The 27,953-nt window shown below is 52.8% G+C and overlaps 1 protein-coding gene and 1 long non-coding RNA gene across 4 annotated transcripts in view; both read left to right on the top strand.

The window, feature by feature from the left end:
* Positions 1 to 402: 402 nt before the first annotated feature.
* Positions 403 to 9,549, top strand: LOC133274422 (uncharacterized). The gene is made up of 3 exons (XR_009745140.1): positions 403 to 2,395; positions 2,837 to 2,961; positions 9,503 to 9,549. It is a non-coding gene; the product is annotated as an uncharacterized LOC133274422 (long non-coding RNA).
* Positions 9,550 to 12,130: 2,581 nt separating this feature from the next.
* Positions 12,131 to 27,953, top strand: part of LTBP2 (latent transforming growth factor beta binding protein 2) — a 72,324-nt gene continuing 56,501 nt past the window's right edge. Inside the window, exons 1-3 of one of the 3 annotated variants that reach the window (XM_061463590.1) lie at positions 12,131 to 13,041; positions 20,624 to 20,694; positions 26,492 to 26,735. In XM_061463590.1, the coding sequence (XP_061319574.1) occupies positions 12,587 to 13,041; positions 20,624 to 20,694; positions 26,492 to 26,735 (770 nt within the window). In that variant the 5' untranslated portion in view covers positions 12,131 to 12,586. The remainder of the gene's footprint in view (positions 13,042 to 20,623; positions 20,695 to 26,491; positions 26,736 to 27,953) is intronic. The other 2 variants (XM_061463589.1, XM_061463587.1) reach the window with 2 other exon arrangements.

Here is a 27,953-nt window from a genome sequence, read left to right as displayed (position 1 = left end):
GGGAGATGAAATGTCTCAGAGTCATCAGCTCTGCAGAGATAATGAGAACCAGAAAAGCACTGGGAGGTAAAACAGCACAGATCTGTGAAAACAGGCTTGTGGGTCCAGGATCCTCGTGGATCCACGCTGACTGCACACCTGGTGGTGGGGGTGGCCATGGGGGAGCCTGGTGTTTATGGAGGGTCTGCAGGGTTAATCCTCCTCAATCTCAGAAGCAATAGACTCAGAGAAGAAAGCCTTCCTGCCAAGTGATGCTCCCCACCTCCCCCCCCTATACTTCTTCAGTTGTCTTGAACAGAATGGAAGGAAATGGCAAAGGCTGGATCCACTAGTGGTGTGTTTGCATGGTGATATGTGAGTGAGGGGAACACCCCACTTTTGTTCCAGGCTTAGCTTCTGGAACATGGCCCTGTAACATGGGGCTTGAAAGCCTCCCCTTGGGGACTGGAGCCAGGAAGCACAGCCAAGAATGTTGTGCAGGTCCATAGCTGTCATGTCCCCAAGAGAGGCATCCCTCACCTCCTCTGGTAGTGACCGAATACATTGCATCAAAGGTGGCTGATGGCCACCTGTGCTAGAGGCATGATCAAGGTGAATGATGATGGAGCAGGCTGCTCAGGAAGGCTGTGGAGCCTCCATCCTCGGAGGGGTTCAAACACCCAACCAGCAGCATCAGGCATCCTGGCCTGAGCTGGGGCCTAGACAGGACCATCTCCAGAGGTCCTATCCCACCTTAGCCAGTCTGTGATGTGTGGGAGAGCACCAGTGGATGCTCTTCACTGTCAGTGCCACCTGCTTGCTTGGCCATAGCCAGGAGGCTCATGGCTGGCTGAGACAAGGACAATAGGAGCCTGTTTCCTCCTCACATCCAGTGCGAAACCAGTGATGGGGTCCTTCACTGTTCCCTTTCCCGCACTGCTCCTTGCAGGGCTGTGACTGAGCCCTGCAGAGTGCCTCCTGGGCACAGCAGAATGCTGTTGGAAACCATCTGAGCTGCTGCCTCTGGACACTGTGGTGGTGAAGCGGGTTTGCTTCCACTGCACCGTAAAGGAGGCAGAGCTGTAAATGGAACTTAGGCACCACCAGCCGCTTGGCCGACTTTGGCATTAGGCCTCAACTACTGGGGACAAGGCAGGGTTATTTCACAAAACAGGGATGAAGTATGTGGTGGGGGGTTGTTTTCCTGGCTGCCTCCTTGCTGGTGCCCCAGGGCTTGTGGCAAAGGGCATATGTTTGGTCTTTCCCCTTGTATCTGTGCCCCAGGCGCGCTCCTCATCTGCCTGCAAAAGGCTGTGTTCCCAGCCTCGGGAGCAGCTCTGTGCCGGCTGTGAGATCTCAGCCTGGATTAAGTGGCAAAGGCAAATCCTCAGCTTTGAGAAGAGTACACTTGACCTTTGCCTCTGTGGAGTTACATGCTCCCTCGGGAGGAAGTGTTGGCTCAGCCGCCGAACAAAGCACTGGCTGTCATGGGCAGGACCTGCCTGCCTCGGGGAAGGAGGGCCTGGGGTGGGGGTCAGATTTATGTGCCAGGGGGAGGAAGAGACAGCAGACCCGCTGACCTAGAAACTTAGAGGTGACCGGCTCAATTTACTGAGAAATGCAAAGCTACGCTGCCTCCTCTGTCAGTAAAAATACACCATCTGGGATGGCAGGGGCAGATGGTCCCACTGGCACATCCAAATGCAAGAGGGGACTTTGCTTGATCCAAATGAAGTTGTGAATCTCCTTTCCTTACTTTCCAACCTGTTTTCCTTTGTCATGTCTTGCAGTGCCTCTCACCCTGAATTGCTGCTAACACCTTTGCAGGTTCTCCAGATCCCATGGAAGATGTATCCAGTAGCGAACTCGGTCCTGGCACTGACTTCAGACAATATGTACGTGCTCAGTGATGTTAGGTGAAGCTAAACATGTTTTCCCTAGCAGTGGCATGTGTACAGCCCTCACATCAATTCAGATGTTTTCTCCTGCAGCACGTTCTCTGTTTTATGCATTGTGGCTAACTCTAGTGCCAGAGGGCCCAGCAAGGGATATGGGCAAACACAGAGTGGGTGTGTGGAGAGGTCTCTTTTCCACTTTGTAATTGAGAGCTGAAGATAGGTGGTTCATCTGAGCTCACAGAAGCTTGTGTCAGTGCTAGGTCTGAACTGGGGGTCCGGCACCAGCACTGTGAGGCAGTGCCCTGGTTCTGTTGTCCTGGGCTCTGTTTACAAGTTATCAGGTGTCTCTGTGCTGATGCTCTTCCCTATGTTCACCTAGGTAAGGTTGCTCTTACTTTGAGGACATTTTGGGCAGCTCTGCGACACCAGCACCACAGTTTGAAGCAGACACATAAGGATGAAGAATCTGGCCAAGTGCAAAGTGCCATAGAAATGCATTTGCATCTCCATCACTGCAGGTACAGTGTTTGAAGGTTTGGTGTTACCCCAGGCCTCCATATCTTCCTCTCTCTCCAGCCTCCTCCACTGAAATACTCTAAGCTTGGAATCCCTTTGAATTAGTGTGAATGTGTCTCTAAAGAGGTAGCTCAGTATTCCTGAGAACACATGGATTAGATAGGGAAGAGATTGACCCAGGTGGAACTGATGAAAAATCCAGGTGTGCCCAAGCCTCCAAAGGGCTGAGAAGTATAAAAACATTTATAGCCTACTGCATTGCAGAGAAATGAAGAGATTGATCTGTCTTGAGAGCAAATCGTCTCCTTTTGTGCCTCCTTCGCTGTAGATATTTGTGCAGTGCTCAGCCACTTGATTAGAGGGGTTTCTCCTTCAGTGGTTTTGGCTGGGATAGAGTTGTTTTTATTTCTAGTAGCTGGTACAGTGCTGTGTTTTGTCTTTAGGGTGATGAGAGCACAGCATGACAATCAGTACTGCAGGACAGGAGCACTGCCTTCACCTGTAGGTGGACCAGCAAAATGGAAGGAGGTGAAAGGAGACTGGCAGCTGCCAGCCAGGCTGTTGCGGGGTAAGAATGAGAGGAGGAGCAGTTTGGAGAGCCCATCTGTATCTAGCACTGCTTTGCTTGACTATCAGGAAGACTGTTAATCAGCTGCTCTGAACTTAGACCATCTGAAGATCTTGTGGGAAGCAGCCACCACCATGTTACCAAAGCTCTCCTGCACGCTGGAGGCAGTTACCTCCTGCTCCATCAGCTTTATAGGTGTTCTGTATCTCTTGCCTCTGTGTCACTCACACCCATAAGCATCAGCTGTGTTTCTGTTGGCGGAGGATGGCTGGGAAGAGACCAAAATCAGAGTATGTTACTGAAGGCTTACGTGGGAGGTCTGTTGTTAGCACGGGCGTGAGAGCTGCAGATCTGAGAAACTAATACGATGAGAAGGGCTGCGCACGTGAAACAGCTCAGGGCAACAAGCCATGTTCCTCCTTTAGATCTGCTTGGTGCTGACAAATCCATTAGAGGCAGCTTGATGCTGCTGCTGATCAGGACTTTGCTGAGAGCAAAAGCCCTGGAGGCTGCTGGCGGCTGAGCTCTGCACAAGACCAAGCTGATGGAGTCAGTTATTCCCTCTCAGCACATATGGAGCAGATTCCTGACCAATTCTGTGAGCAGGCAGTGTTTCTGGAGATGTTTGGCTGAAGCGTAGGCTTGGTGTAGCTGTGTCAGCGGGTTCTGGGGTGGGAAGGGCACTGCATTTCATTTCCACATTTCCCTTCTAGAGCCTTGCTGACACAGCTTCCTGGACCACTAGTGTCAGGAAAAGGCAGCTCAGGTTCTGGGGTGTGCGCGTGTGTGTGGGGCTGAGCCCAGCCCGCACAGGGCGTGAGAAGGGCACCAAACTGGCCTTCCAGCCCAGCTGCTTCCTCCACTAAAGCATCGAGACAGAGCCTCTGCCATACCCGGACTGCTTGGAAACATGTTGATAAACTTCCAAATGTCTATTTTACAATCCAGATGTGCTAGCCTTGGCCATAAACCCTCATCTGAAGAACAGGTGTGCTGTAATGCTTCTAGCAGCAGCCCCAAAGCCAGCTGGAGGCTTGAGCTGAGCAGGGGCCAAGGGGCTGGTGCCATATAGGATATGGATACTGGGGTAGGGACAGGTGAGGCAGGGAGCTGTAGGTCAGCTGTAGTTCACTGCAACACAGAGTCAGACTGTGAGGGAGGAAAGGGGCAAGCCAGAACATCCCTCAGCCCCCAGCCTCTGCTTAGCAGCACTGGAAGCTGTCCTGGTTATATGGGGTGCTCCTTAGCCTTGGTTGGATCTGTCCTGGTGAGGAAGCCCAGGGCTAGGGCTGGCCACCAGCCTCTGCGGTGTTTCCTATAGCTGCCTTTGACCTTCCCAGCAGCTCTGTGGCACTGCAGGTCAGAGCAATTCCCCACCGGCATTGCCAGGGGAATGGAAATGGGGCAGCTGCTTCCTTGAGCCAAGCTCCATGTGTGCCTTTGGCTCAAGGAAGCAGCTGCACCCTCTGCCCCAGGCAGAGGAAGGTATCCTGCTGCTGGGCCTGCATCTGGCTCCCCAAGGCTGTGCTGGGGAGAAGCGCAGGCCCGGTGGGAGAGGCAGGCGCCAGCCCTCTGGTGCAAGGAGGACAGACAACCCTGGATGCAGGCTGGCAAGAAGCTTGGGGATGAGGCAGGACACGAGGTGCTGGTACCACACTGCCTTAGCAGTGCTTGCAGGCTCAGAGGTGAGCACCACGCTGATGGTCTACTCTCCTACCCCCCTGAAACTTACTCATATAGAATTTAAGCTCCACTGGTACCACTGGGTGATTTGTGTACCCTAAAAGCTTTGTTGGTGATTTTCATACCCTCCAGAACCCCCACGGAGCTGGACAAGCTTGCAAGGAAGCAGGGTCTGACTGAGAGCAACAAGATAGACAAAACATGCCATAGGGGCAGCCACCTTTGCTGAAAGTGGGCAGCAAGGCAGAGGTAACTCCGGCCAAGGACAGCACAAAGGATAGCCAAGGGCCCTGTTGCTGCCATCCCCTCACAGGGAAGAAGACCAAAGTGATGCTGAGGGGAGTCTCCAATCAGGGGCCACTTCCTCCTATATCTGGGGTGGCTCTGGCCATGTATTCAGCATCCCCTTGTCCCTTCTTGTGGGCATAAGGCAAGCTGGTGCTGTTGCTTCATTTTCACCTGCTCCCAGATTGCACTCCTGGCTGTGCAAGTACCCTTCCTGGTCCCTACCCCATCTGCCTGCCTTTCTCCTGCTTATCTGTGGTAGGAGCTGCTTGTAGACCAGCCTAGCCAGCACAGCCTCAGAGCGGGTAGTTCTGGCCTAATGTTGCTGCTCCTGTGGGGATATTCCCCAGGGACAATGGGAGATCCCTACTTCCTACAGCCCTGCCACCCTCCAGGACGTGCTTCCCTTGGCTCAGGGATGCACAGGGCCAGGCTCTGGGAAGGAGGGAGGAAGGAGAGGGTCTCTGTGATGCCAGCTGCCTTCTCAGCCACCACCCCTGCTGTGAGGGCTCATCAGCCCCAGGGGAGCACATGCAAGCACTTGGGCTGTTGGCACTGCTGTGCACTTGGGCTGTGTGAGGCTGCCTTGCCTGCTCAGCTGGGCTGAGAGAGAAGGGGAAAAGGAGAGAAGGCAGAGGCATAGTCTGAAAGTGCATGCCAGAGCTCAGCATGGAGCCAGAGGTAATCACTGCAAAGAGGGCAGCTTACGTTGTCCTTACTGCTGCTCTGAGCTCCAAACCCGGTGCTGGGAGAGGCAGGAAAATCATGAGTGCCACCTCTATAATCCTGTTCTGGATTTCTGTTCTGCACCTGGCATGGCCCCTGTCTGGGTGGGAAGTGTATGCTTCCCCATCCCAAGCTCTTTGCTCTTCTCAGAATGATGCAGCGAGGCATGGAAAGGGGCTTTGCTCATCTCCTCTGCAGTTGTCTTGTGTTTATGTCCTCGTTAAGCTCTCATTTCTTGTTATTCTTACTTCCTGTAAGAGTGGAAGCCCTCTTAAAGCTGTGTGCCACACCTATGTGTAGAGTGGGTGACAGCAGAGTCAGTGTGGCAACTGCTGAGGGAGACTGCTGGAGCTGTGATGTCACCAGAGAGCTGCATTCCCAGCCTGTGAAGTCATAGGTGGGAAATTGGGTACTCAGCCTAATCCTAGTAATTACCCAATGGGACTGTAAAGTGTCAATGAACTAGTCTATTGCTTGATGACTACTTTAGCTCTAACACACGCCACCTAGTAATAGCCACTTCTTTGCAGTTCCCTAAGATTCACTTTTATTAATAAGCTATTAAACATCCACTTGAAATCACTGCATTGTAATGAGCTGAGGTCACTGCTCACACAGCCATTCCAGGGCCAAAAGTGGTAGGAAAACACCTAAAATCCTGTGATGGGGAATGGGCCTGCAATTTCAGGATGGCAGAGTAACCAAACTATAAAATACAGATATAACATCAACCCCACCGATCATTCCCAAACAGGATCTATGTGGCCATCAGTTTTCCTCTGACATGCAAAGCTGATGGATAGGCTGAAGGACTTCCAGTCCAAATTCCCCATGCCCCAGGCAGCCAATGTGAGGGTCTTAAGGAAGCAACAGCAGCTTGAAGGAAATTACAGTTGTTGCTTTTTAGGAAGACTGCTTTGGAATCAGAAATTCAATTGCTTTAATCCCAAATGCTCTGCAGAATTCAAAGTTTGATTCAGGGTTGTTTTTTCTGGTCTTTTTGCTGTTTAAGAAAAGGCAAAGGAAATGGGGTGCCTTTGAGAAGTTCAGTGTGGGAGGGATTCCTCGGGAAAAGCTGCTTTGGCAGTCCTGGTTTCTTCTGCCCTTGTATTGGGTCATCTTGCCTAGATCTTTCTCTTCTGCAGGTTGTGGGGTCCTTGGGAAGTGCTGCCTGTGAAGTGGTACCAGACACCAGGAGAGGAGACCTTCCACTGAGGAGAGCGCCTCCACTCCCTCTGTATCCTCAAGCTATTGCTCCTGCTTCCCTTCCAGGCTGTGACAAGCTGTTGTTCAATGGCCACTTCGGGGAAAAGCCTCCAGGTGTCAAGACACCAGTAGAAAAGGGAATAGAAAGTTATGGAAATTCACACTATCAGGGCCCTTTCTACACTCAACAGTACCCCGTCACATGGGAGAGTGTTCCCTCTTTGTGGGTCATTGCCCTTAAAAATGGCAAGAAGCTGTGCTTCCTTCTTTCCTTTCCTCCCTTAGCGAGGACAGCTGACAAATGAGTGCTTCAGTTGAAGGCCCCCCCATCAAGTTTAGGCCCTGGGCAGGCTTGCTCCTACAGGGAATGTGTGATGGAATGGGTTTCTTGGTCAGGGCAGCCTTTGTGCTCCTCAGGGACGCTTGGGCTTTCCTGGTTTCCAGGCCCATCTCCCCGCCACGTGCAGTTCCAGCCACAGGTATCAAAGCAGCAGCAAGGCCAGATCAGGCTCCTGGGGAGAGGGGAGGTTGCAGTCAGATCACTGCAAGCAGGACTTCATTAATTACAAATGGACAGGTTCCCCTGAGCTGCTGGAGCTCTGCATGAGCCACATCCTAGCTGAGGTTTTTTGTTCTGATTTGTTTTCCTCCTGAAGATTTGCTGAAGGGGCTTGAAATAATGTGATGGATAAATAAGGAACCAGCTGTGCTCTGCAGCCAGCCCCACCAGAGCCTCTCTGCAGCAGTAGCCCACAGCAACCCCTCTCTGCCTCACTCTGCACTCGCATCCCTTGGGTTCTGACATCTGGTCTTGCTCTCCAGGTTTCTTCTTCCTAGCGGCATGTTTTCGTCTCCTGTTGAAACCTTTTTTCCAGCATGTGGTCTCAGCCCTTGGTGGTGCACAGACATACGCTTAGAGAACAGCACGACCAAGGAGTCCAACTGTGGGACACCCACTTGGATATTCTGTGCCTCCCTCCTCCATCTTAGAGATGATCCTGGTTAAATGGAAGCCGAAGGAACAATAAAACCAGCAAACCTTGGCTTTGGACTAGGAGCTGCTGGACGGTTTCTCTTCTGTTTTCTGACAACAATCTGTCACTCCCATGGCTCTTGGCTGCCTGCTGCTGGCCACCTCATAGGGAGGGCCAGGATGGACCCCAGGGCTTGGAGGGACACACCAAGAGTGGGTGGAGGTGGCTGGAGGGCCAGGCTCTGCGTCTGTTTGGAGCAGCTCATCTGTCCAGTGGGAACGTCTGCTTCCCTGGGTGCTATGAGTGTGCCGAGCTGCGTGTACCTCATAGCAAAGGCAGGGGGTGGGAATGCTGTCCATGGGGGATTTGTTGGCTGTGTTCACAAATTCAGAAACTGCTTTTCCTGCCTCTCTGGTGCCCATGGTTACAGAGGTCCTCTCCAGAGGTTTCTCTGCACTGTTCCTCCAAGTTTCTCCATCCAGACCCCCCAGGGCTGCTGTGTCCTCTCTCCTGGTGCAAGATGGCCGTTTCCTGGGAAGCTGTGACTTGTACCTCTAAAAGGCTGGTTCCACACCCTGATTTTGTAAGTCAGTGGGGCTGGCCAACCTTCTCTTGCCCTTCAGCCCCAAGCAGGGGGGGAGTACTCCTTCTTCCTCTGCGGGAGCTGTAGGCAGCTTCTGAATCTATGGAATGTGTTCCATCTGCAGCGCGTTAGGGATCTGCTCACAGCAGAGGAAGAAGCACATGTGGGTTGTGAACCCTTCTGAAGAGGAAGAAAAGGGGCTAATTAATCTAAGGGATACAGTGCCAGCAGCCACATCTGTGGGCCAACTGGCCCTGGAAATGTGGCTCCCAGGTGCTACAACCCCAAGGGGGTCTTACAGAGCTCGTGTGGACTCAACACGTAGGAGAATGATGGCTTGAGAGGTCCTGGTGCAGAGGGACCTCCATCAGCACAGTCCTGAAGAGCCCTTTCTCCCTGGCCTTTGAGAGGACTCGAAGAGAGATGAGAGATGACTTGTGATTATCTCTCCAGAGCAGAGCTCACCTTCAACCCTCTGTCTCTGGCCCCAGGGCTTCAATCCTCAGCTGCCCAAGCACCCCTCCTTCTCTTCTGTAGTGGTGGCAAGTGAGAAGGACCACACCATCAGCACAGCCTGCCCTTGCTCCTAGTCTCTTCAAGGTCTGTCAAGTCCTTTGCTTTCTGTGCTGGCTCCCAGGTCTGCCTCACGCATGTTGGTGCCCTGGCCCTGGAAAGCATGGACTGGGAGAGGTGCTGCAGCTGTGTCTGCCCTGTCTCTTCTCTGATACCATTGCTGCTGCCTGAAAGTTTGTGTGGTGAATTAAGGGGAAGTGAAGGCAGCAAGGAGCACTTTGAGCTGCCCATCTGCAGTTCACTGCCTGGGAGGAGCCCTGTGCTCCCTGCTGATGGGGGCCAGGCTGTTGAACCCCACTTGCCAGCTTGCTGCCTCCTCTTCCCTCCACTGCTGATCCCTCTTTCCAGGTGCAGGTTTGCTCTTGGTGACAAGCAGCCTGACTGTGCTGTGCCTGTGTGAGTTCCTGAGACTGAGATATTTCATGTTTTCCTGCTGAGCCCCACTGAGCAGCACACTGAAACCCAACCTGTGCTATGACTCCCCATGCACCCCCTGCTTCTTTTCTGACAGGCCTGGTTTTGAGATGGGAGGCAGTGAGCCCAGGAACAAGAATCTGCACATCACTCACCTGCGCTGGGATGCAACCATTCCCCCAGCAGGATACACACACTCTGGTTCAGGAGTCTAAGCCTGCAGCCCCTTTTGCCAGGCAGCCCTGAGGTAGCAAGGCTGGAGCTCATAGAGCGACTGCTCTTACATGGGTCAAACGTTGCTGCACACCCCTGCAAAAACAGAGGAGTGTTTGCATGTGTGAGCCTGGAAGGAGTTCAGTGTCCAGCTCCAGTAAACAAGTTGCAAAGCTGATTGGAGAGGAGATGACAGTTCTCTGGGCCGGGCTCCAGAGAAGCCAGGGGCGGGTGGAGAGGTACTGAAGGGCTGCCGATGGCGCTGTTGGATTTGCACATCTCTTTCCCCAGCCCTGCGAGGGGCTGCACAGGCTCCTGCAGTCCCACCGCCGCTGGGGCTCAGGCTGCTGTGGAGGTGCGGTCCCCTGGGGATGTCAAGATCACGCTTCTTCCCTGGGGTGACCCAGCACCTCAAGGGAAGAGGAATGCGCTGTGCCCCAGGGTTGCCTGCTCTAGCTTTGAGTACTGCTCAGGCTCTCAGCTGCTTTGTTTATAGCTTTGTTTATGGCATTGCCAATTTTCTTGTGTCAGGTTTAGGCACAAGCATTCTTTCCACTGCTGCATAAGAAAATAATTAGGTGAGGATGGAAAGGACATTCCTCTTTTTCAGAACAAAGGAGTGAGCCATGGCTGTTATCGGGCACTGCTCACAGCATCCAGAGCCATGCTCCTGCCCAAGCAGTGGCTCTCCCTCAGCAGGGCAGGCAGGCAAGCTGGTGGTGTCGCAGGAAGTGCCAAAGCACCTGCTGGTATTTCCTCTGACACTGCTGCCCCATAAGCCAGTTGCCAGCGCCAATGTCAAAGCCTGAAAGCACTGAGCTCCGGTGCTCCGGTAGCACTTGCTCACCTGTCAGGTTACCTTCCCTCTCCCCTGGTTGCAGGACCCCAGCTGGACGGGGTGTGCTGGGGTCCTGCTCCACTCCAGATCCAGTGTGCTTTAGGGAGATTTAATTCCCTGTGCTTCTGCTCCTTTCCCGGCTTTTTTGCACCCTGGAGGGTGAGTAGCAGGGCTTCCATCCCGAGGAGGGGGGAGCCGTGATCTGAGAGGCCTGAAAGTCAAAGGGCAGGAGCCACTGGTTTCAAATGGGAGAGACTTTAGGAGTGCAGAGACAAGGTACTGGGGGAGCTGGACTCCTCTGCCACGAAGTTTTTGGGAAGCAGATGGTTTGGTGAGGGCCTGGGGACACAGCACCTGCAGTGGGAGAGGCTGAAAGAAGAGGAACATCAGTGGGACAGGGTGCTGTAAGGGCCTGGGGAGCAGCAGGAACAGGAGGAGAGCTAGTGCTCTATGTAGGAGCCACCCCATGCATCAAAAGGGGCAAAAGAAATTAGACAAATTCATGGGCTGATATGACAATTTGCCTTTTCAACCCAGCGGCTGAGCTGCAGCATCTGGCTGAAGGTGCCCCTACCCTGCGGGCTGCTGAAGACGTGAGGGCACACCCAAAGGATCACTCTTTGTGCACACTGAGTTCCTCATGTTCTCCCGCAGGCATCCAGGCTCAGCGCTCAGGGCTGGGATGTTGAGTGAGGTGCACCTTTCATCCGCCTGAGCTTGGCATGATGAAAAGAGGCTGACAGATGTTACTGGCTGTACGACCCGCGGCAGGGACATATGCCAGTGTACATCTGCTTCCTGTGAGTACCTGCAGTGCTCTCCTCTGCCTCCTGGCCCGCAGAGGTGCAGCGAGAGGCCTTTAGCCACCCATCAAGCTCACAGATGCTGGAGTAGGCCAGAAAGAACTCACCCCAGGTAGACCCTGTTTCTGGACTGACACAGCCTGCACTCCTCTGGGAGGCTTCGCTCCCTGATGGAGATGGCCAAGAGCAGCAGACAGCAGCAGAGATGTGGCAGAGCTGAGCTGATGTGTGTGGCTGAAATGAGATTTGGGCTCCCTACTCTCCCTTGCCCTATTCTTCCCTCAGAATTTCTCAGTGTGTATAGAGCAGTCATTTGAAGTTATCCCTCAACCTCCAGGTGCCCATGAAGAGACAGATAGGGGGAAGGATGAACATCCACTCTAAGTTGGTGGGATGTCTCCTAAAAGATCTCTCTTAGCTGAAGGACCTGAAGCTTTTAGGTGGGTCCTTCTCTAGCCTGGACCTATACAAGGAAGAGTCTAAAGCCAGAGTTGGGTTTAAGAGCATCCGAGAGCTCTGTAGCCAGGGTGGGATGGCAAATAAGGCTCTTCCCATTGCTGTCCCCTTCTCCTGTGAGATGCGAGCAAGAGCAGCGAGATGGCTTAGTAGTGGTGATGGAGCTCCACAAGTCCCCAGATGCTGGGGGGCGGCGGGGTATTCCTCGGGTATCCGCGTGTCCTCCTCCGTGCACCGCACACCCGGGGCTGCTCCACCTTCCCCGAGCGCTTCCAGCTGCTGCGGGAGCCGGCGGCAGGCCGGGCGGCATGGAGGGCTCCGGGACCGCACGCCGGCATTCGGGCAGGCGGCGGACCGTCTCCCCGGCCAGGCAGGGGTTAAGGCTTCTCTGTTGTAGTTTGTTTCCCTTTGCCAAAGTGGGTGTTGCTGGAATGTCTCCTCTCCTAAGGAGGGGGGGCGAGCCGTGTCCTCTGGAGAGGGGGGATGTCAGCATCAAAAAGAAACAAAAGGGGGAGGTTTCCAAAAATAAAACCCTCCATCCCCTCCAGGCGCTGCCAGTGCCAGAGGCAGGCGCGAAGGTGCTCGGAGCTGCCTGAGGAGCGCGGGAGCTCTCTGGGAGCCCGGCAAGCGGGGCCGGCTGCTTTCCCCTTCTTCCTCCTCCTCCGGTCCGCCCGGCAGCCCGCGCCCCTGCCTCGGCACCGCTGTCAGCGCCCCGGGCCCCGGTGGGCGGCAGGTCCCGGCTGAGCCCCGGCGCGGGATGGGGCGGTGAGCGGAGAGCCAGCGGTGCCCTCTGCCCCGCAGCCACCGCACGATGCCGGTCGGGCGCTGAGCGCTCCGCGCAGCCCGTCTGCCCCCGCTACCGGCTGACACCATGCGGGGCGCCGCCGCCAGCCTCCTCCCGCTCACCTTCGCCGTCCTCCTGGGCTTCGCCGAGTGCCGGTCGGACTCCGCGGCCGGGCTGGAGCCGGAGCGCGGGCGAGCCGCGCGGCCGCGGGGTCGTGGGGCTGCTGTAGGGATGGCGGGCGCGGCGCACAGCCTGGCCCCAGCGCACGGAGCGCCCCCGCCGGCGCGGCCCCTCCCCGCCGCCCTCCACGTGGATCGCGGCTCCGCGGCCGCCGCGGGGAGCCCGAGCGGAGGTGACGGCCAGAGGCAGCGTCCACACCGCCGGCTGCCCGCGTCCCTGGGCCAGGCGGGCGACGAGGGGCTCGGTCCCGGCCCGGAGCAGAGGAACAGGCAGGACCCGTCCCGCCAGCGGCAGGGCGGCGGGCTGAAAGCTCGGGTCGTGCCCCGCTCGAAGGAGCCAAGCGGCAGAGGGAGGATGGTGGGGTAAGTGCTGCGGCCGGACCCTGCCGTGGGTGCGCGGCGTGAGCCGCGGCTCTCCCCGTGCATCATCCCCCCGTCCCATCCCCGCGGGCGCTGCGGGGCGGAGCTGGACCCGCGCTCGTGCCGCGCATCTGACCCGCACGGCGGGCCGAAGGGATGCGGGGCCACGGGAGGTGGGAGAGGACGGAGCGGCCTCGCTGGGCGCTGCGGGACGGAGCGCGGCCGCCTCTGCTCCGCTCTGTCCAGGTACCTGGCCTCTTGGCGCTTTCCTCCCGTTGCGGGCCCCTCGCACGCAATCCGTGCCGCCGCTTCCCATGGCTGCAGCTGGCTCGGCCGGGGGAGGCTTCCTATGACTTGCCTGGCAGGACCGCTTCCAGCTCCAGCCTCTGGCTGCTGGAGGTGGAGGGGAGATCGTATGGCAAGGCCAGCTGCTGCGAGGGCAGCCTGCGAGCGGGGTGTCTGGTGCAGTCTGACGTACCCTTCAGCCCCGTGTCCTCTCCTCTGGGCGGTAGTGCCCTCTCTGCTCTGCCGTGGGTGATGCCCCTTGTGATGAGCTCCTTTGACAGCTCGGAAGGGCCACCAAAGCCATGGTGCAGGCAGTTTGACCTGCACATGTGTCAACGTGTGTCCACTCTCCCTGTGAGCCCTGCCAGTGGGGTACAGAGGGTAGGCTCTGGGCTTACTACTCACTGACGCTGGCAGAAATGCCCTCTGCTAGCATAGGGTGGGGAGCTTCACTACAACACAAAATGCAGCTCAGTCTCTGAGGTTTATCTCTTCTGTAATCACTTCCTTGCAAAATTTCAAGATAAGAGATGTTCCCTGTGCCACTCTGTGTACTTTCCTTCAACAAATCCACAGAAGCACCAAACTTGCTCCTCCTCTATTATGTTTGATACATGAAGTATTTATCACCAACAGATAACCAGTGGAAGGTAGGTCTTGAGCAATTTGAGCTTACCCAGTCCATTAGCCTGGGTTTGGCAGCTGTTCAGAGTGAGAGTCTTGGGAAGATCCAGCCCTGCGCAGTCAGGGTTAGGCTTTTTGGGGCTCAGAAGGATTTTACCCTTTCTGCAGTCAGAGTGTTAGCATTGCTTTGGGGTCACAAGGCGGTTCAGTTGGATTTGAGTCGTGTGTGATGTAGCCCGTTTCCTTCTATGACTACTCTTGAATGGTCTCCACCAGGTTTTCAGGCTGCAGCTGCCTCCATTGTCAACAGCCACCCTGTACTGCTGTCAGAAGGGGCGGGCAGCCCAAAGGCTCAGGCTATGTTCAGAAGAGTGCTGAACCTCTTTGCAAGTAGCTTTCTTTCAGCCCTTAATCAAGGGTGTAACCAATGGTTGGTCCAGGTGTTACCGACGTGATTCGGCTTCCTGGGGTATTGGAGAGTGCTGTTGCCTCCAAGCTTAGAGGCAGGAATAGCTGTGCCTCAGTGCTGTGTTCCCCACACAGGCTGTGCTGCGCTCTGCCTCTGCCCTGCCCTGGAAGATGAGGGCTGGGGGATACGGAGCTTGCTCCAGTCCCCATGAACTTGAACTCTGGAAAAGTGCATATAATGGCTTGTCATCAGTGGCTTTCCATCTCTTCTGGAGTCCAAATCGGCACTTTTAAACTTTTCTATGACCTACTGTCTTTGGAGTGTATGAGAAAACCTAGCTGCAATAATTGTCCGTGAGTAACCACATGGCATTACTCCTCATGGAAAGCTAGCGGCTGCTGCCTCCATCCGTTCAGTGAGACTCCGTCCTTCCACCTCATCCATCTTCTTAGGCCCCTTGCTGCACCGGACACATTTCCATCCAGGAAACTCAGGGCCCCTAAAAAACATAATTTCATGATGTTTCATTTTTCTGCCAGGTGGGATATTTTCTGTTCTGCTATTTACACTGAACTCCTACTACTCTCTAGTATGGCAACCTTCATTTTCCCTTACTCAGGTAGCTTTGCAGGTTGCATTAAACCCTGCTGCTATTTATATATACAGTAACTTTGGCTTAAAATCTCAACTTCTGTGTGGGTTGCCCTCCCTGATTCCCCAATCAGACCTCTCTGCTGGTACTTCCAGGGGGTCTGCACAGTCCTGGGGATGAAAACCCCATTTATCAGCACTACATCCTTTTCTGGATAATTATTTTTTCTCTTTGTTTGACAGTGGCATACCCAAGATTGAGTTTCTTTCCTGGGGACTGTTTGAATGTGTCTGCCATCCTGCTCACATCTGACCTTGTTGCAGATGGGACTTGCTCGCACCTTTCCATGAGTGCGTCCAACAGCAAGACTTGTGAGAGATGGGTTTTAGTGTTTCCTCCTGGAGCCTCATTGTGAGGTGACTTCTGACACTACAGCAAATACTGCAGAAAATTACTGTCTTCTGAGTGAGGAAAACAATCCAGCCCAGGGAGCATCTCTGCTGTGCTGTGCTCTGCTTAGCACACCTGTTTCTCAACACCTCACAACTAGAAAGATTTTCCTTCCATGTGTCATGGGGCAGGGAGCTCCCATGCCCTAATGTGTGCCAGCTACGGTTGTACTTGTGTGCCAGATGCATCCTAGTTAGGGCTGTCCAGTCCTGCTGGGAGAATACTGTAGGCGTCTCCCTCCACCTCTGTGTTCCCTGGGACGTGACACCCTCCTTCCTCTGCCTTGTGGCTGGGAGGGTGAGTCCCAGTGATGATCCTCAGGTGATGTACTCAAAATCAGAGGAAGGTGGGTAACAGGGGAGCAGTCTGGGGAAGCCTACGTGCCTGGGTAATTTTCAGGGGCATATGAGGCTGCCCAGGTAACAGGATAGGAGTCCCACACTCTCTCTTCCTCCCACCTTCTTTTTGTGTATTCTGTCCCCTAGTTCTTGTTTAATTGCCGTTGTAGACACCATCTGTGGCTATTTAGTCCTGCTTTACCCAGGCGTTGTGGGATGTAGGTTCTTGCTGCAGTATGTGCATGTTGCTGCTCAGGAGCAGAGGCAGTTAACGCTGATGTGGACTTGGCAGAGGATTTTCAGTGGCTTATCGATGCCAGCACCCTTTTGCTAATGTTCTTCATAGGGTCCGACTGCAAATGTTTCATACACAGTTGGATAAAGTTCACTGTCCTGCAGTAGAAAGGCAGACCTGATGATCTAATGGTCCCCTGGCCTTCTGTTAAGATGCTGAAAATGACCTGAATGGAGCCAGCATATCTGGCAGCACAGAGTACTGCGTGAAGTTGGAAGATGATGCATATATTGCTTTTAAAATAAGTAGTGAAAAAAATAGTTCTACTGAATGGTTCAGAAACAGTATGTGATCATTGCTGAGGCTGTGCACATGTTGAAACTATGTGAAGCCACAGTCTTACTACTGTTTTCTTGTTTTCCTTCCCCCTAGCACTTGTTAAAGTTGTTTGGCTCTGGTTACAGATAACCCTGCAAGCTCCTGCAGGCTTTTCTCATCCTTGGTACCACTTTGCATAGTGGGGGCCTGATCCTTATGGTATTGGTCTTTGGCTGCTGCAGCAAAGCCGGTGATGAAGGACTGGCTTGTTACAGCTCCTCTGCCCAAGCTGCAGGTTGGGCTGGAGCATGCAGTCAGGGCTGTGAATGGTACTTCTGGATGTAGGGAGAAGCTACATGGCTATAGCTGTGAGGAGTGTCAGGGAGATGTCTGTCCCAGAACAGGAGCAGGCAAGTGAGTAATGCCTGACATCCATCTCCTGTGCACCAAGCTCTCACAAGGTGCCAGGGACTATACCTGGGTGTGGATGGTACATCCTAGCAGCAGAGTGAGAAGTGAGCTTGGTCTGCAGTTGCTTACTGCTGCCTGTGCTGTTTGGAGACCTCAGGGTGTACCTGGCCCTTGAGGGGCTGAAATGCGGATCCAGTGCCTCACCCTGCATTTTGCCAGAAAGGCAGTCCCAAAGACCCATGTCTGCACTAGTGAGCTGTACCTCAGGGCTTTCTCTGGCACTGGGGCTATTCAGCTGCCTGAGCTCTCCAAAAAGGGGAATCAGACTATTGGAAATGGTCTCTGTCTGCTCCAGTCTGAGCTGAGCTGGGAACTATTTTGGAAGGTGCTAAGTGGCCCATGAGCCCTATAGCAGCCCAGTGTTACAGGCAATCAAGCCCCAGTGCCTGAGAATGTCCCCAGCAACATTTTCTTTCCTCGGAAAGATGTGAGCTAGCTGGCTTGGCCCTTAGGAAGGTAAATACAGTAATTAACCTATTCCACTGGTACGAGACAGATAGGAAAGAAAGATGGTTTTCCCAAGGCTTGTTTTGGCATCAGTGGTAGGGCTGGGAATAAGGCATCCCTGCTGAGCGTGACCTACTTGGGTGTGGTCAGTGGGACTTCAGTTTAGGACACCTGTGTGAGGACATGTCTTCTCTTTTGCACTGATCTAAGGCTGTGTTGAGCTTCTTTCCACCTGGGAGAGTTGCTGACCCCTTCATGTGCCCACCAATCCTCTCATCGTTTTGCATCCCAGGCTGCAGGGTGAGAGTCCTCCCCTCACTGCTGCCAGGCTCCCAGTTTCACATGGTGGGTAAGAAGGAGGCAGCCTGGCTGCTCAGCCTTGCACAGCTGCTGAGGGCTTCAGAGTTAGGAGCATGGCTTTGGCTCATGTCATTGTTAGGTCTGCCAGGGGCTTAGTGCATCATGGCACCAGCTGGTCTCCTTGCTGGGCAGCTCCACCTGCTGCCTTGGAAACCCCCATCTCCTGTGCAATGCAGAGTGATCAGGGGCTGCTGAGGGTGTACAGGTAGCTCCACAACAGCCACCCTTGGGACAATGACACCAGACCTGGAGGGACCTTGCCACTTGTTTTGCAATCCAAAAGCAGTGCTGGATGGAGAGACCCGGGGTTGGATGCGCCCTGCATGTGGCTTACGCCTGATCCATGTCTTTACCCAAAGTGTTGGTGATGGCACGTGCAGAAAGACAAGCACATCTGGGGTCCATTACTCTCAAGCACCATCCTTCCATGCTGTAAACATGCTGTGCTCCTTAAACCTCCCGGGATTCATTCTGAGTTCTTTGTAAGACAGTGAAAACCACATGGCTTTCAAGCCATGCAATTGTCAACTAAAAGCTTTAAATAGAACCAGACCTGCTCATGACTGCGTCCCATGCAGCAGAGGCCCCATAGCTATTTTCCCACTGCTGATGCTCTTGCTTTACCTGGGGCCCCATGCTCTGTGAGGTCCTGTGCACTGGGCTTTCATCATGAAATAATTGTGGTCCTTCTCTGCACTCCAGTACCACATGCTGCTCCTCCCAAGTGCCCACTTCCAGGCCTGGAGATCCTCCCTGCCTCTGTCTCTGATAACCTCTCATCCAGGAGGTTGTGGAAGGAAGGGACATTCCTGTCCAGGTACTCCCTCTGCCCCTGCCTCTGAGGGCATCCCTGCCTGGTTGCTCCCTTCTCCACATGCTGGGCTGTCCTCCCTCCAGGAGCATCACCCTGGTGCTTAGCATCTCCCTTCACCTCGGGTTGGCAATTCATTTCTGGAGTTGGCAGTAACACAGAGCAACTCTGTTAATGAGAGGTTTGTGCTGAGCCCAGCAGGGGTTTCATGCCATCAAGAGTGATCTTGTCTGCTCAAGCTTGGGCCCCTGTCTCTTTTAGTCTCATACCTTTCTTCCTACAATCTCTGGCTCACTGTTGGTGTTGAGCACCTAGAAGTATGCTCCCTCCAGCATGCATGTGAGACATGCAGATAAAACTTGCACTTTAATCCCACAAAGGAATTAAAAGAGTGTGATTCAAGGCCAAACAGGTTCTCTGGGGAAAGCAAAGATGTTTATGCTGCTGCTTGGAGTGGAGTCCCTAAGTAGACCTTAATTACCTGAAGATCAGCTCCAGCCCGGTAGTTTTCTCTCTTTACTGATCTAGATGTCTTTAAAAAGTTTAAGGCCTTTCATGGGCTCTTATGCAGTAAGTAAAGGAAAGTTTGGTTTCCTTGGATACTTTCTGGGAATGCCTTAAAGATGAGACCCATGGATCTATTTGGGTTGACAGACAAAAAGCTGGAAATTGGTACTTTAGCCCAGCCAGAGCAGATGTGAGTGGATGCAGGAATTACTTTGGCTTGTTCTGTTTGCAGGAAGTCACACCAAGGGAATCTAAGTGCTTTCTGCCTGTAAAAATCTACCCAGGTTAGTAAAACGTTGATCCTGAAGGTCTGGATAACACTTTACAAGTGATGTGGCTTCTCAGACCACTTCCCCTTCCCCTTCTCTACAGGCAGCTTCATTCATGAACACCAGAACAATCCTTGGCACACCTGCTACCCACTGTCTTTGGCTCTCCTAAAGCATGAGCCCCACAGCTTGAGCTCTGGCACTTCTGGAGTCTCATCTCATACCATGTGGGTGCAGCAGTCACAGGGATACAATTTCAGAGCAGGATCATCTTCTGACCCTGCTGTGTTCATGTTAAAGCCAATCCAGAAGACTAATATGCATGTTTCCTTGGTTTCTGTAAATTCTGTCAGCAGCTCTGACTGCCTTGTCCAGAATTAGAAATAAACCATACTCCTCACTTCATTTCCAGAGCTTTCAGCCTGCCTATTTCTAACTCTCTACCTTTTGATGACTATACTCTTCCATCTACCTAGGCATGGAAAAGTTACATATTCCTAAAACTTTCCCTCCAAGGTGAGTAAATATGCTTGGAGACCACCCTGCAACTTGTTATTCCTTTTCATTATAGACATACGAGGTGTGATAGAGGAAGCAAGATTAGCTGCCTGCTTGGGCATGGCAGAGCACCTCTTGGAAGCATGGCACTGCCTCTGATAGCTGTATGTTGGCAGTGATCAGTACCTGAAAACACATAAGGGAAGAGGTGGGGAGGACATCATTTATGTAAAGGTAGTCAAAAAGTTGCTGCAGCAAAGTGCTGGAGTTAACAACCATGAGATGAGATGAGCATCCTGGAATTAGTGTAGCACTGTGCATGTCAGGTAGAGACAAACTTCATAGCACTGGAGAGTCCCCAGGTCCTGGGGTCATGGCACCAGAGGCAGATAACAAATGCAGGACTAGGGTGCTTGCAAAGGGAGAGCAAGCCAGGAGTGGCTGGTGTGGCTGCTGGAGGGCTGTCCCTCTTGGGGTAATGAGCAATGAACAGCACCAAGCAGCAGCACTTAGGTGGAGAATGAAGCATTGTCTTTGGCCGAAGCAGATCCGGACATTTGCGGAGCGGAGATGCTATGACCAAAGTTGGAGTCAGGCCTGACTTACACCCCAGTGCCATGAAGTGCTATGAGATCTTTAATGGTCCCAGGCTACTGGCTTCCAATTGCTCCCGGGAGGAAAATGGTTTCTCTGAGCACTGTGCCAGGAGCCCAGCATAATGCCAGTTGGGCATTATACTCCCAGAGGGATCACTCACACTGCAGCATTCACATAGCCCTTGGGGGTTTCTTTCCCAGGCACTTAAACAACTCGGCCCTTGTCCCATTGGTTTTGATCTCAGCTGCTGGTCCATTTGGAAGGAAATATCACATGCTGCAGGAAATAATTTTACGGGTGACTCAGAGGTGCTGGCTGCAGAGAGACCTCAGCTTCCCCTTCTCCTAACCACACTGCTTTGTCTCTCCGCTCAGGCCAAATGTTTGTGGCAGACAGTGTTGCCCAGGATGGACTACGGCTCTCGGCACAAACCGCTGCATCAAACGTGAGTATGACAGTCTCAGCTGGTGTGCATCTCCTGATGCACCCCTACAAAATGCTCGGGTATGGCTGCAATCCCAAACATGCCCCCTGCTCTGTGCCAGGGCAGGTGGATTGTGGGGTCCCTGCACGCAGTCCTCCAGCCTCCCCATGGGGCTGCCAGGCTGTGGGTCAGCTCTCCCCACCTGCTGGTTAAGTCTGAGCATGCTGAGTAATTATGGCTTTACTTTATTATCATTATTAGTGTCCATCCCTAGCAGGGTCTTGTTGGGGCAGGGCATTGCAACGGCATGTTCATGGATGAGTTTCAAGCCCTGGGCTCTCATCTTCCTGTTTGGAGCAAAAGGCAGGTCTGTGAAAGTCCCAGCAGGTGGGAGCCCGCAGTGTGGGGTTGTGCTCATGTGGGCGAGCAGTGCTGATGCTGAGGGGCAGATCAGGGCTGCAAATTACCTGGGTGCTATTAAGGAAAGCATTTAATGGAGCTGGCACAAGGGCTGGGCTGGGTAGGGCTGGAGGGTGGTGCAGCATGTGGATATGTGAAATGGCAGGAGGTGCAGAGTGGGAACTGCTGGGGCAGGGCCCTCCTGCCTCTCACAGAGGGGTTAATAAGGGCTCTGTTTCTCTGAGGGCCCTGTCACAGCCCTGGGGCTGAGATCATTTTGGGCTCCCTGACACAGCACTGAAAGGGAAGGGGTTTGGGCAGGGACAAGTGCCGTGCATGCCAGGGGCAGCTGCACTGCCATCTCCAACCCAATAGCTCTGCAACCACTGCCCAGCCCCTGCTGGGATCCCTGTCCCTAATAATGGGGCTACACCATCCAGCTTACCCATGGTCCTCTCCAATGCACCTGCCTGGTCCCAGGGAGGCGAGAGGCTGCATGCAGTGCCTGGGCAGCTCAGAGGACAGGCAGCACACAGGCACTGGGCAGGCTTTCCGGATGGGAACGCCCTGCCCGGGGTCGCGAAGAGCATCTGTGTTCACTCTAGTGGCAGCAGCTGCCCAGATGTTTAGCAGGGAAAGAAGCTCAGCTTTGTTTGCTGCGGGATCTCATGGACCTTCGGCAGCGCTGGGATAATCGCATTAGCGATCGCTGCTCGGGAGCTAGGGGCCAAGGGCTGACTCACCTCCCTTCTCCCTCTCCCCCCTGCCGACAGAAGCCAAACGGTAGAGAGCGTTCTGTGCTGCCAGACAGTGTCTGTAAACAGAGCGCGGGGCCAGCAATGGCAGCATCTTTCTCTCGTTAGGGATTTTCATAGGAGCAGTAGATCTGGGCTCACAGCCATGCAGGCTGTCTAGCAGTTGCTCAGGTGCTGGGCCCTTGTCCCCATGGATTCATTAAAAGGTCCCTGTCAACATGATTGGGCCTAACAGTGTCCCTCTGACAGGGGATGGTAAATCTCAGGCAGGATTTAGGGGGGGACTGGTGATGTGTAAACATCGTTTCATTCCCAGCTACCTCCCTCGCAGGGCTTTTCTGCTGGAGTTCAAGCTGCTGGAGATGTTCCTCTGTTTTTAAAGCTGCCGAGGCATGCTGGACAGCCTGTCCCAGTTAGTTTTTGCACTGTAATGCTGTTTAGTGTCTGATCCCATGGTTTTTTATATGGGCATTTCAGGGAAGTTATCAGGGTGGAAATGCAGCCAGAGGGAACCTCTTAGAGTGATGGAGCAGAGAAGAAGTTGGCATTTGGGTCTTGGGCAGGACCTTGGTTTTCATATATTTGAGCTTGGGTACAAGAGAGACCATAGGCCAAATTCTTATCTCCTTCCTATCATCTACCAAGCATGGTGATTTCTTCCTTCTTCACCCATGCTTCTCTAGGGACTTTCCTCTTGCAATATCTCTTGCATATGACTGAACTCAAGCCGTGGGCAGGTGTCTCTAGCCTTTTGGCTTGTTCTAGCTTTGAGGACCAAAGTGCAGTGTGAACTTGGGGAGTTAACAGAGTATCAGTGGCTGGGAGGGTGAAAAAGAGTAATCTTTCTCTTTGGGACACCAACATTTCTTGGGAAAGTGGAAATGAGCTGAGGGGGTTTAGCAGGAAGACCTCACCCGCTTGCAATGGGCTTGCTTTCTACCCACATGCTGCCAGCTCATCATGCGAAACTGCATACAGGGCATCCCGCAGGAGGGGACATTAGGGATAATGAGCTACATTTGTATTTGGGTCTGAGGAGTTCATCCAACCTCCTGCCTGTTTAACTTAGAATCATAGAATCAATTAGGTTGGAAAAGAGCTTTAAGATCATCAAATCCAACTGCTACCCCAGGACTGCCAAGACCACCACTAATCTGTGTCCCTGAGGGCCTCATCTACACAGTTTCTGACCACTTAAATCCTGGGGTGAGACTCAGGCCTTTATGTCCTGGGTTTGGTGGAGAAGAAACCCGTACGCACAAGCTGGCCAGAAGCCGCCTTGCGCTGTTCATATTTCAGGGACTGCAGGGGCTGTGGTGTGCACTTGTCAATAACTTAGCTGCTGCCTATTAGCTCATCATCCTTCCCTTCTGCTTAAGAGTAAAGGAATCCTTTTGCTCAGCCTCCCGACATTAGTTCATCCGCCTTTACTTTCATCAGCATTATTCACTATGGTTATTTGTTACTTCCCAACACAGCAGCTTGGGCTGGTAATGTAGGGTGAGATTTTTTTCCTGACATGGATATTTTAAAGTTTAAAAGAAACATTTTAATCAGCATGTTGGGAAGGAATAAACCTATTAATGTGTTTTCTAATCTCATACAGATGGTCTTGCAGTTAAGATACAGGATGAAGGCACAGGGACTCCAGAATGAGTCGCTAGCTCTACTGTGGTCTCACAGTGTGTCTTCAGACAGTCACATTAGCATCTGGGGCTTTTACACATCTGCAGAATTAAGGTGACATTCACATGGTCTCTCCTGTTGGGTTTCTTCTGTACAGTGACTGTACTGTACAGTCACTCAGACTGACTGTACTGTCTTTTGAGCTCAGACTGGTTTTCATTGAAGTTCTGTTTTCCCTTTATTATTTCTTCATTGCTGTTGATATCCCTGCCTGTCAGCCTGCACAGATCTCTCGCTTGTGTTAAATTATCCTCCCCTTCTGGGTGTGCTGACATGATCAGAGCTTTAAGTTAGACTGAGATTACATCTCACTCTGCATCAATAAGCAAGCTTTTCCATGAGAAAGTGGACTAAATCACCCCAGTGGTACAAGCCCTTCAGCATCTTCCCAGTTTTCCTGTTGATGCCTAGCTGAATGGACAGGTTCCCCTGCATTTAAATGGGACTGAGCAGGCGCTGCTTACAGTGAAGATCTACACCACTCTCCTTGACCTAGAGCATGTGCAAAGCAACAGGGGCACAGTAGTTGAATGTCACCTTGCAAAGTCATTGCTCAATCCTGGGCCAGGTGTGCCTGCAAGGTGATGTAGATTGCACTTGGTGGCCTTCCTCTCTGCGGGTCCTGACTGCCTGGCCTAAGTGAGTGGTCAGAGTCATGCCACAGTCATCCTTGCAGTGTGAACTTGCAGGGCTAGACAGCCCCAGACTTGATCTGTGAGGGTATTGCTAGATGCTCTTGAACAAACTGTCATTGCTACTAATGATAATTCAGCAGTGCTCCAAAACTTATCCTTTTATTAAGAGTTTTGATATGACTCTTTTTGCTTTCCCTAAAGCCACAGGTCCTGGAACAGGTGATTACATGGGACTACAGTGAGAAGACATGAGTGGCTGTTATCTTAACAGAAACTGTACATAGCCCCCACAGCTGGGGATTAACATCTCAGAGTAACCCTTGGGCTCAGAAACCAGAAAGCAAAGAGAAAGATTCCAAACAAACTGTCTTGTTTCTTCTGTCATTGTTATGGTTTTGGGGATCTGACTCATGATTTTACACACTTGGCTTTGGCAGTACTTCCACTGAACAATCTGCTCTCCCTACATTGCGGAGCTGGACTGAGTGAAAACCAGTGACTTTTTAAAGCTCTTTCAAGTTCTGCCTGAGTCTGCAAAGGCAACTGGGAAGGGGATTAATCCTAGAGCTGGAATATTTCTCTTCTCTGTATCAGTTGCCTTAAGGGCTTTTTAGAGTGCCTGGTCACTTATCACTGCCATCCTGCTGAAGGGCACAGCCTAACACGACTATGAATGTTGTTAGTGGGAGAGGCTGTGAGAACTGCTGTAGTCCCAGGTCCTGGCGTCTCGGCTCTGCAGTATTTCAGCACGTGAAGCAGTTGTTTTCTGTGGCAGGCTTCCTGGGCTGGTGGTGTTTGTTAAAACAGGAATTTATTGCGAGATAATAGTGGGGACTGGCAGCCTATTTATATCACAGCTGAGTTTTATATTATAAATTACATCAACTTTTGGAGTGCCAGACTTCCCAGAGACACGGTTAATTCCTGCCTGACTAGGACCCTGTCTCTGTTCCAGAGTCTGCAGTGGTGGCTGATTTATTTTGCTGGGGGATTTCATCAAAACCTCTGGCTTTAACCTATACATCTCTACGTGACTTGGGTTCTCCCTTGTCTTGAGATCTTTCTCTCTTCCTGAGTGTTAACATGGCAATAACAGTCAAATGAAGTATTCCAGCCAACATATCCCTGATCTAGTTAGGAAAAGCTGATGGCAGTCCAGTTTTGGGGTGAGGGAAGGGTTGTGGTGGTGATACTGCTGTGAAAGGACCTCAGAGTCTGCACAAGGACTTCCTTTGCTTGGTGACAGCAGGATGGCACATGAGGCTAGAGCTCTCTGTGTGTTTGTTGTCTAGAAGCAGTGTTTCTCACAGATGTGCTTGGATCCCATGGGGATGGAGAACACAGCCAGAGAGGGAGGAATGTGCTAGGAAAGCCCAGCAGCCGCATGCGAAGATGGTGGGATGTTGGATGCTCCTGCAGCCTCCTGGGGCTGTCCTGAGGAAGGGGTCCTCAGCAGAAGTGATGGATGCATGTTTCAACCCATCCACAGGGTTCCCATGCAGCTGGAGTTTAATGTCCACCTTGTGTTGTCGAACAAGTTTTCATTACTCTTTGGCCAGACGGCCCTTTCCTTCTTTGAAGGATGACACTGTTTTCCAGTGTGTTTCCTATTAGTCTTGCTTGGAGCAGTGAGCCTGGTCCTACCTGGGCAGGCTGTGGTCTCCTGGCTCTTGCTGTCTGGGCTATAAACAGTATTTGGCATTTGTTGACTTGAGAAGTGTTAGGGTCCAGCATATAATTAACAGCACTTTCCTCCCAGGGTGCAAACTGAAGCTGGTGTGCTGTAATTAGGAACACACACAGGCTCAGAGTGTGATTTGGGCATGAAGTTAATGAACTGTAAGTCCCCATAGCTGTGGAGGAATTTGAGTGCAGTGACTCCAAAATCAGCTGTGGAGGGAGAGCTGGAAAGCTCTGGGGGGGACAGGACGCAGTGGGGGAGAGGAGGATCATGCAAATCAGACCCCGAAACAGAGGTAACCCAAAAAAAAGGTAACACTCGATCCCTTACTTTGGGGTTGACGTCCTGTCCTTGCCCAGAGTGGTATGGGCAGGGATAGGCCATACGCGCTCTACAGACCATGCTACTTATTTCTGAGCTTTCTGAAATGAGTATTGTTGGAGAAGAGCTCTGCAGAGGCCAGTGAAGAGAAGTGGGAGCAGAAGCAAGTCTCTGATGGAGGTGGCCTTGTGTTAGGGACCCATGGCAGCAGTAAGTATGTGACTTTGAAGGTCATCTGCCTGCAGAGGAGAGATGGAACCACTCTTGTGCTGCCCCAGACGGGTGCCACCACCATGGGGCTGAGCCCCATGACCACTAACTGCCTTTCTGTGTCTCCTCAGCTGTCTGTGACCCGCCGTGCCAGAACAAGGGCTCCTGCAGCCGGCCCCAGGTCTGTACCTGTCGCTCAGGCTTCCAGGGCTCCCGGTGTGAAGAAGTTGTTCCCGAGCAGGAGTACCACCCACCTGATGCCGCTGCCGCCTTCCAGCCCTCCGTGAGCTCCCTGCGGAGGAGGACCAGCACGGCAGGGAGGGATACATCCGTGCAAGGGGCTCAGGCACCCGTCCCACGGCACATCCCGACTGTGTAAGTTAAACCCAGTTCCTGGCAGGATGCTCCTCCAAGCCCACAGCAGATAATGCCATGCTCAGTCAGGCCACAGCCTCTGCTTCATGAGACCAGGCACTTTGGCTCCTGGGGGAGGCTCCTTCCTACCCTATGGGAGCTGATGTAAGGGGATCGGGTCTTGATGTCCCTCCAAGGGACTTGGTTTGTCCCCAGCACTGTGTTATGGTCCCCAGGCACATGCAGAAATGGGACAGGCTCACAATGGTCCCATGCGGAAAGAGTACTGTGAAGTTCAGCAACTTTCCCATGTCCAGTTGGTGAAGAGCCTCCATTTGGTAGCAGCAGGGTGGATGGACGAGTGCGGGTTATATCTCTTTCCCAAGAGGATGTGTTTAGAGCAATAGTAGTACCTGCAGAAGGGTACATATATCTGAGGTGCTGTTAATCTGTGCTATAAGCGCTGGTATGAACAAAGCGATGATATTCAGAGGTGTCTCCTGGCAGACTCTAGCTGTTATTGAACCATTCATTCCGTATTTCTGTGCCATATTTCAGTGCCACCTTGGCAGATGCCTGTTTATTGGGTACAAAAACAAAGATGCAGCTGATGGAGGTTGCAGAGGCCCATGCAGGAGGTCCGAGGTGTCTGTTAAACTCAGGATGACAGTGGTGACATCAGCCGGTCATTTGGGTGAGGAAGAGCTTATGGTTTCAGCTCAGCTGCCTCAGATCAGTGCTGAGGTGCTCTTGTACCCAAGCTGCAACTCCTCCACGCTTTGGGTTTTGTGGAGTCCTGCTGGAGCTGTGGGTATTCTGCTGAGAAAGGCAGTAAAGGTGGGAAAGGTGCCTTTCTCTGCAAGCACTGCCAAGCACTGCTGATTTCTGACGGCTCAGTGGAGATGGAGAGGTGGGAATGGTGCCTGCTGCTATACAACAACCCACACATGGTGATTGGTTTTGGCTTTGTTTTGGTTGTTTTTTTTCCTAAATCATCTCTGCCGTTCCGTAAGGGTCCACGGCTACGGGAGCGAAGTGGGAAGTGTTAGGATGCACCACCCCTAAAGGCCCATGTCTTTCTTGCTGCTGCTTGCACAGTTGCTGGGCCAGAATGAGTGGTTTTGTTGGTAGCCGCCATAGCAGGGAACTTATATGTGGCTTCCAGCAGAAGTCCCTCAGTCATAGTCAAGAAAACATTACAGCAAATTCCAGGTGCCTAACCAGGAGATAACTTCCATT

The sequence above is a fragment of the Pezoporus flaviventris genome, unplaced genomic scaffold (genome assembly GCF_033815535.1).
Source record: "Pezoporus flaviventris isolate CSIRO_AGI_PZ_B2104156 unplaced genomic scaffold, CSIRO_AGI_Pfla_v1 ptg000036l, whole genome shotgun sequence".
Lineage (NCBI taxonomy): Eukaryota > Metazoa > Chordata > Aves > Psittaciformes > Psittacidae > Pezoporus > Pezoporus flaviventris.
This window is presented reverse-complemented; position numbering and strand designations above follow the sequence as displayed.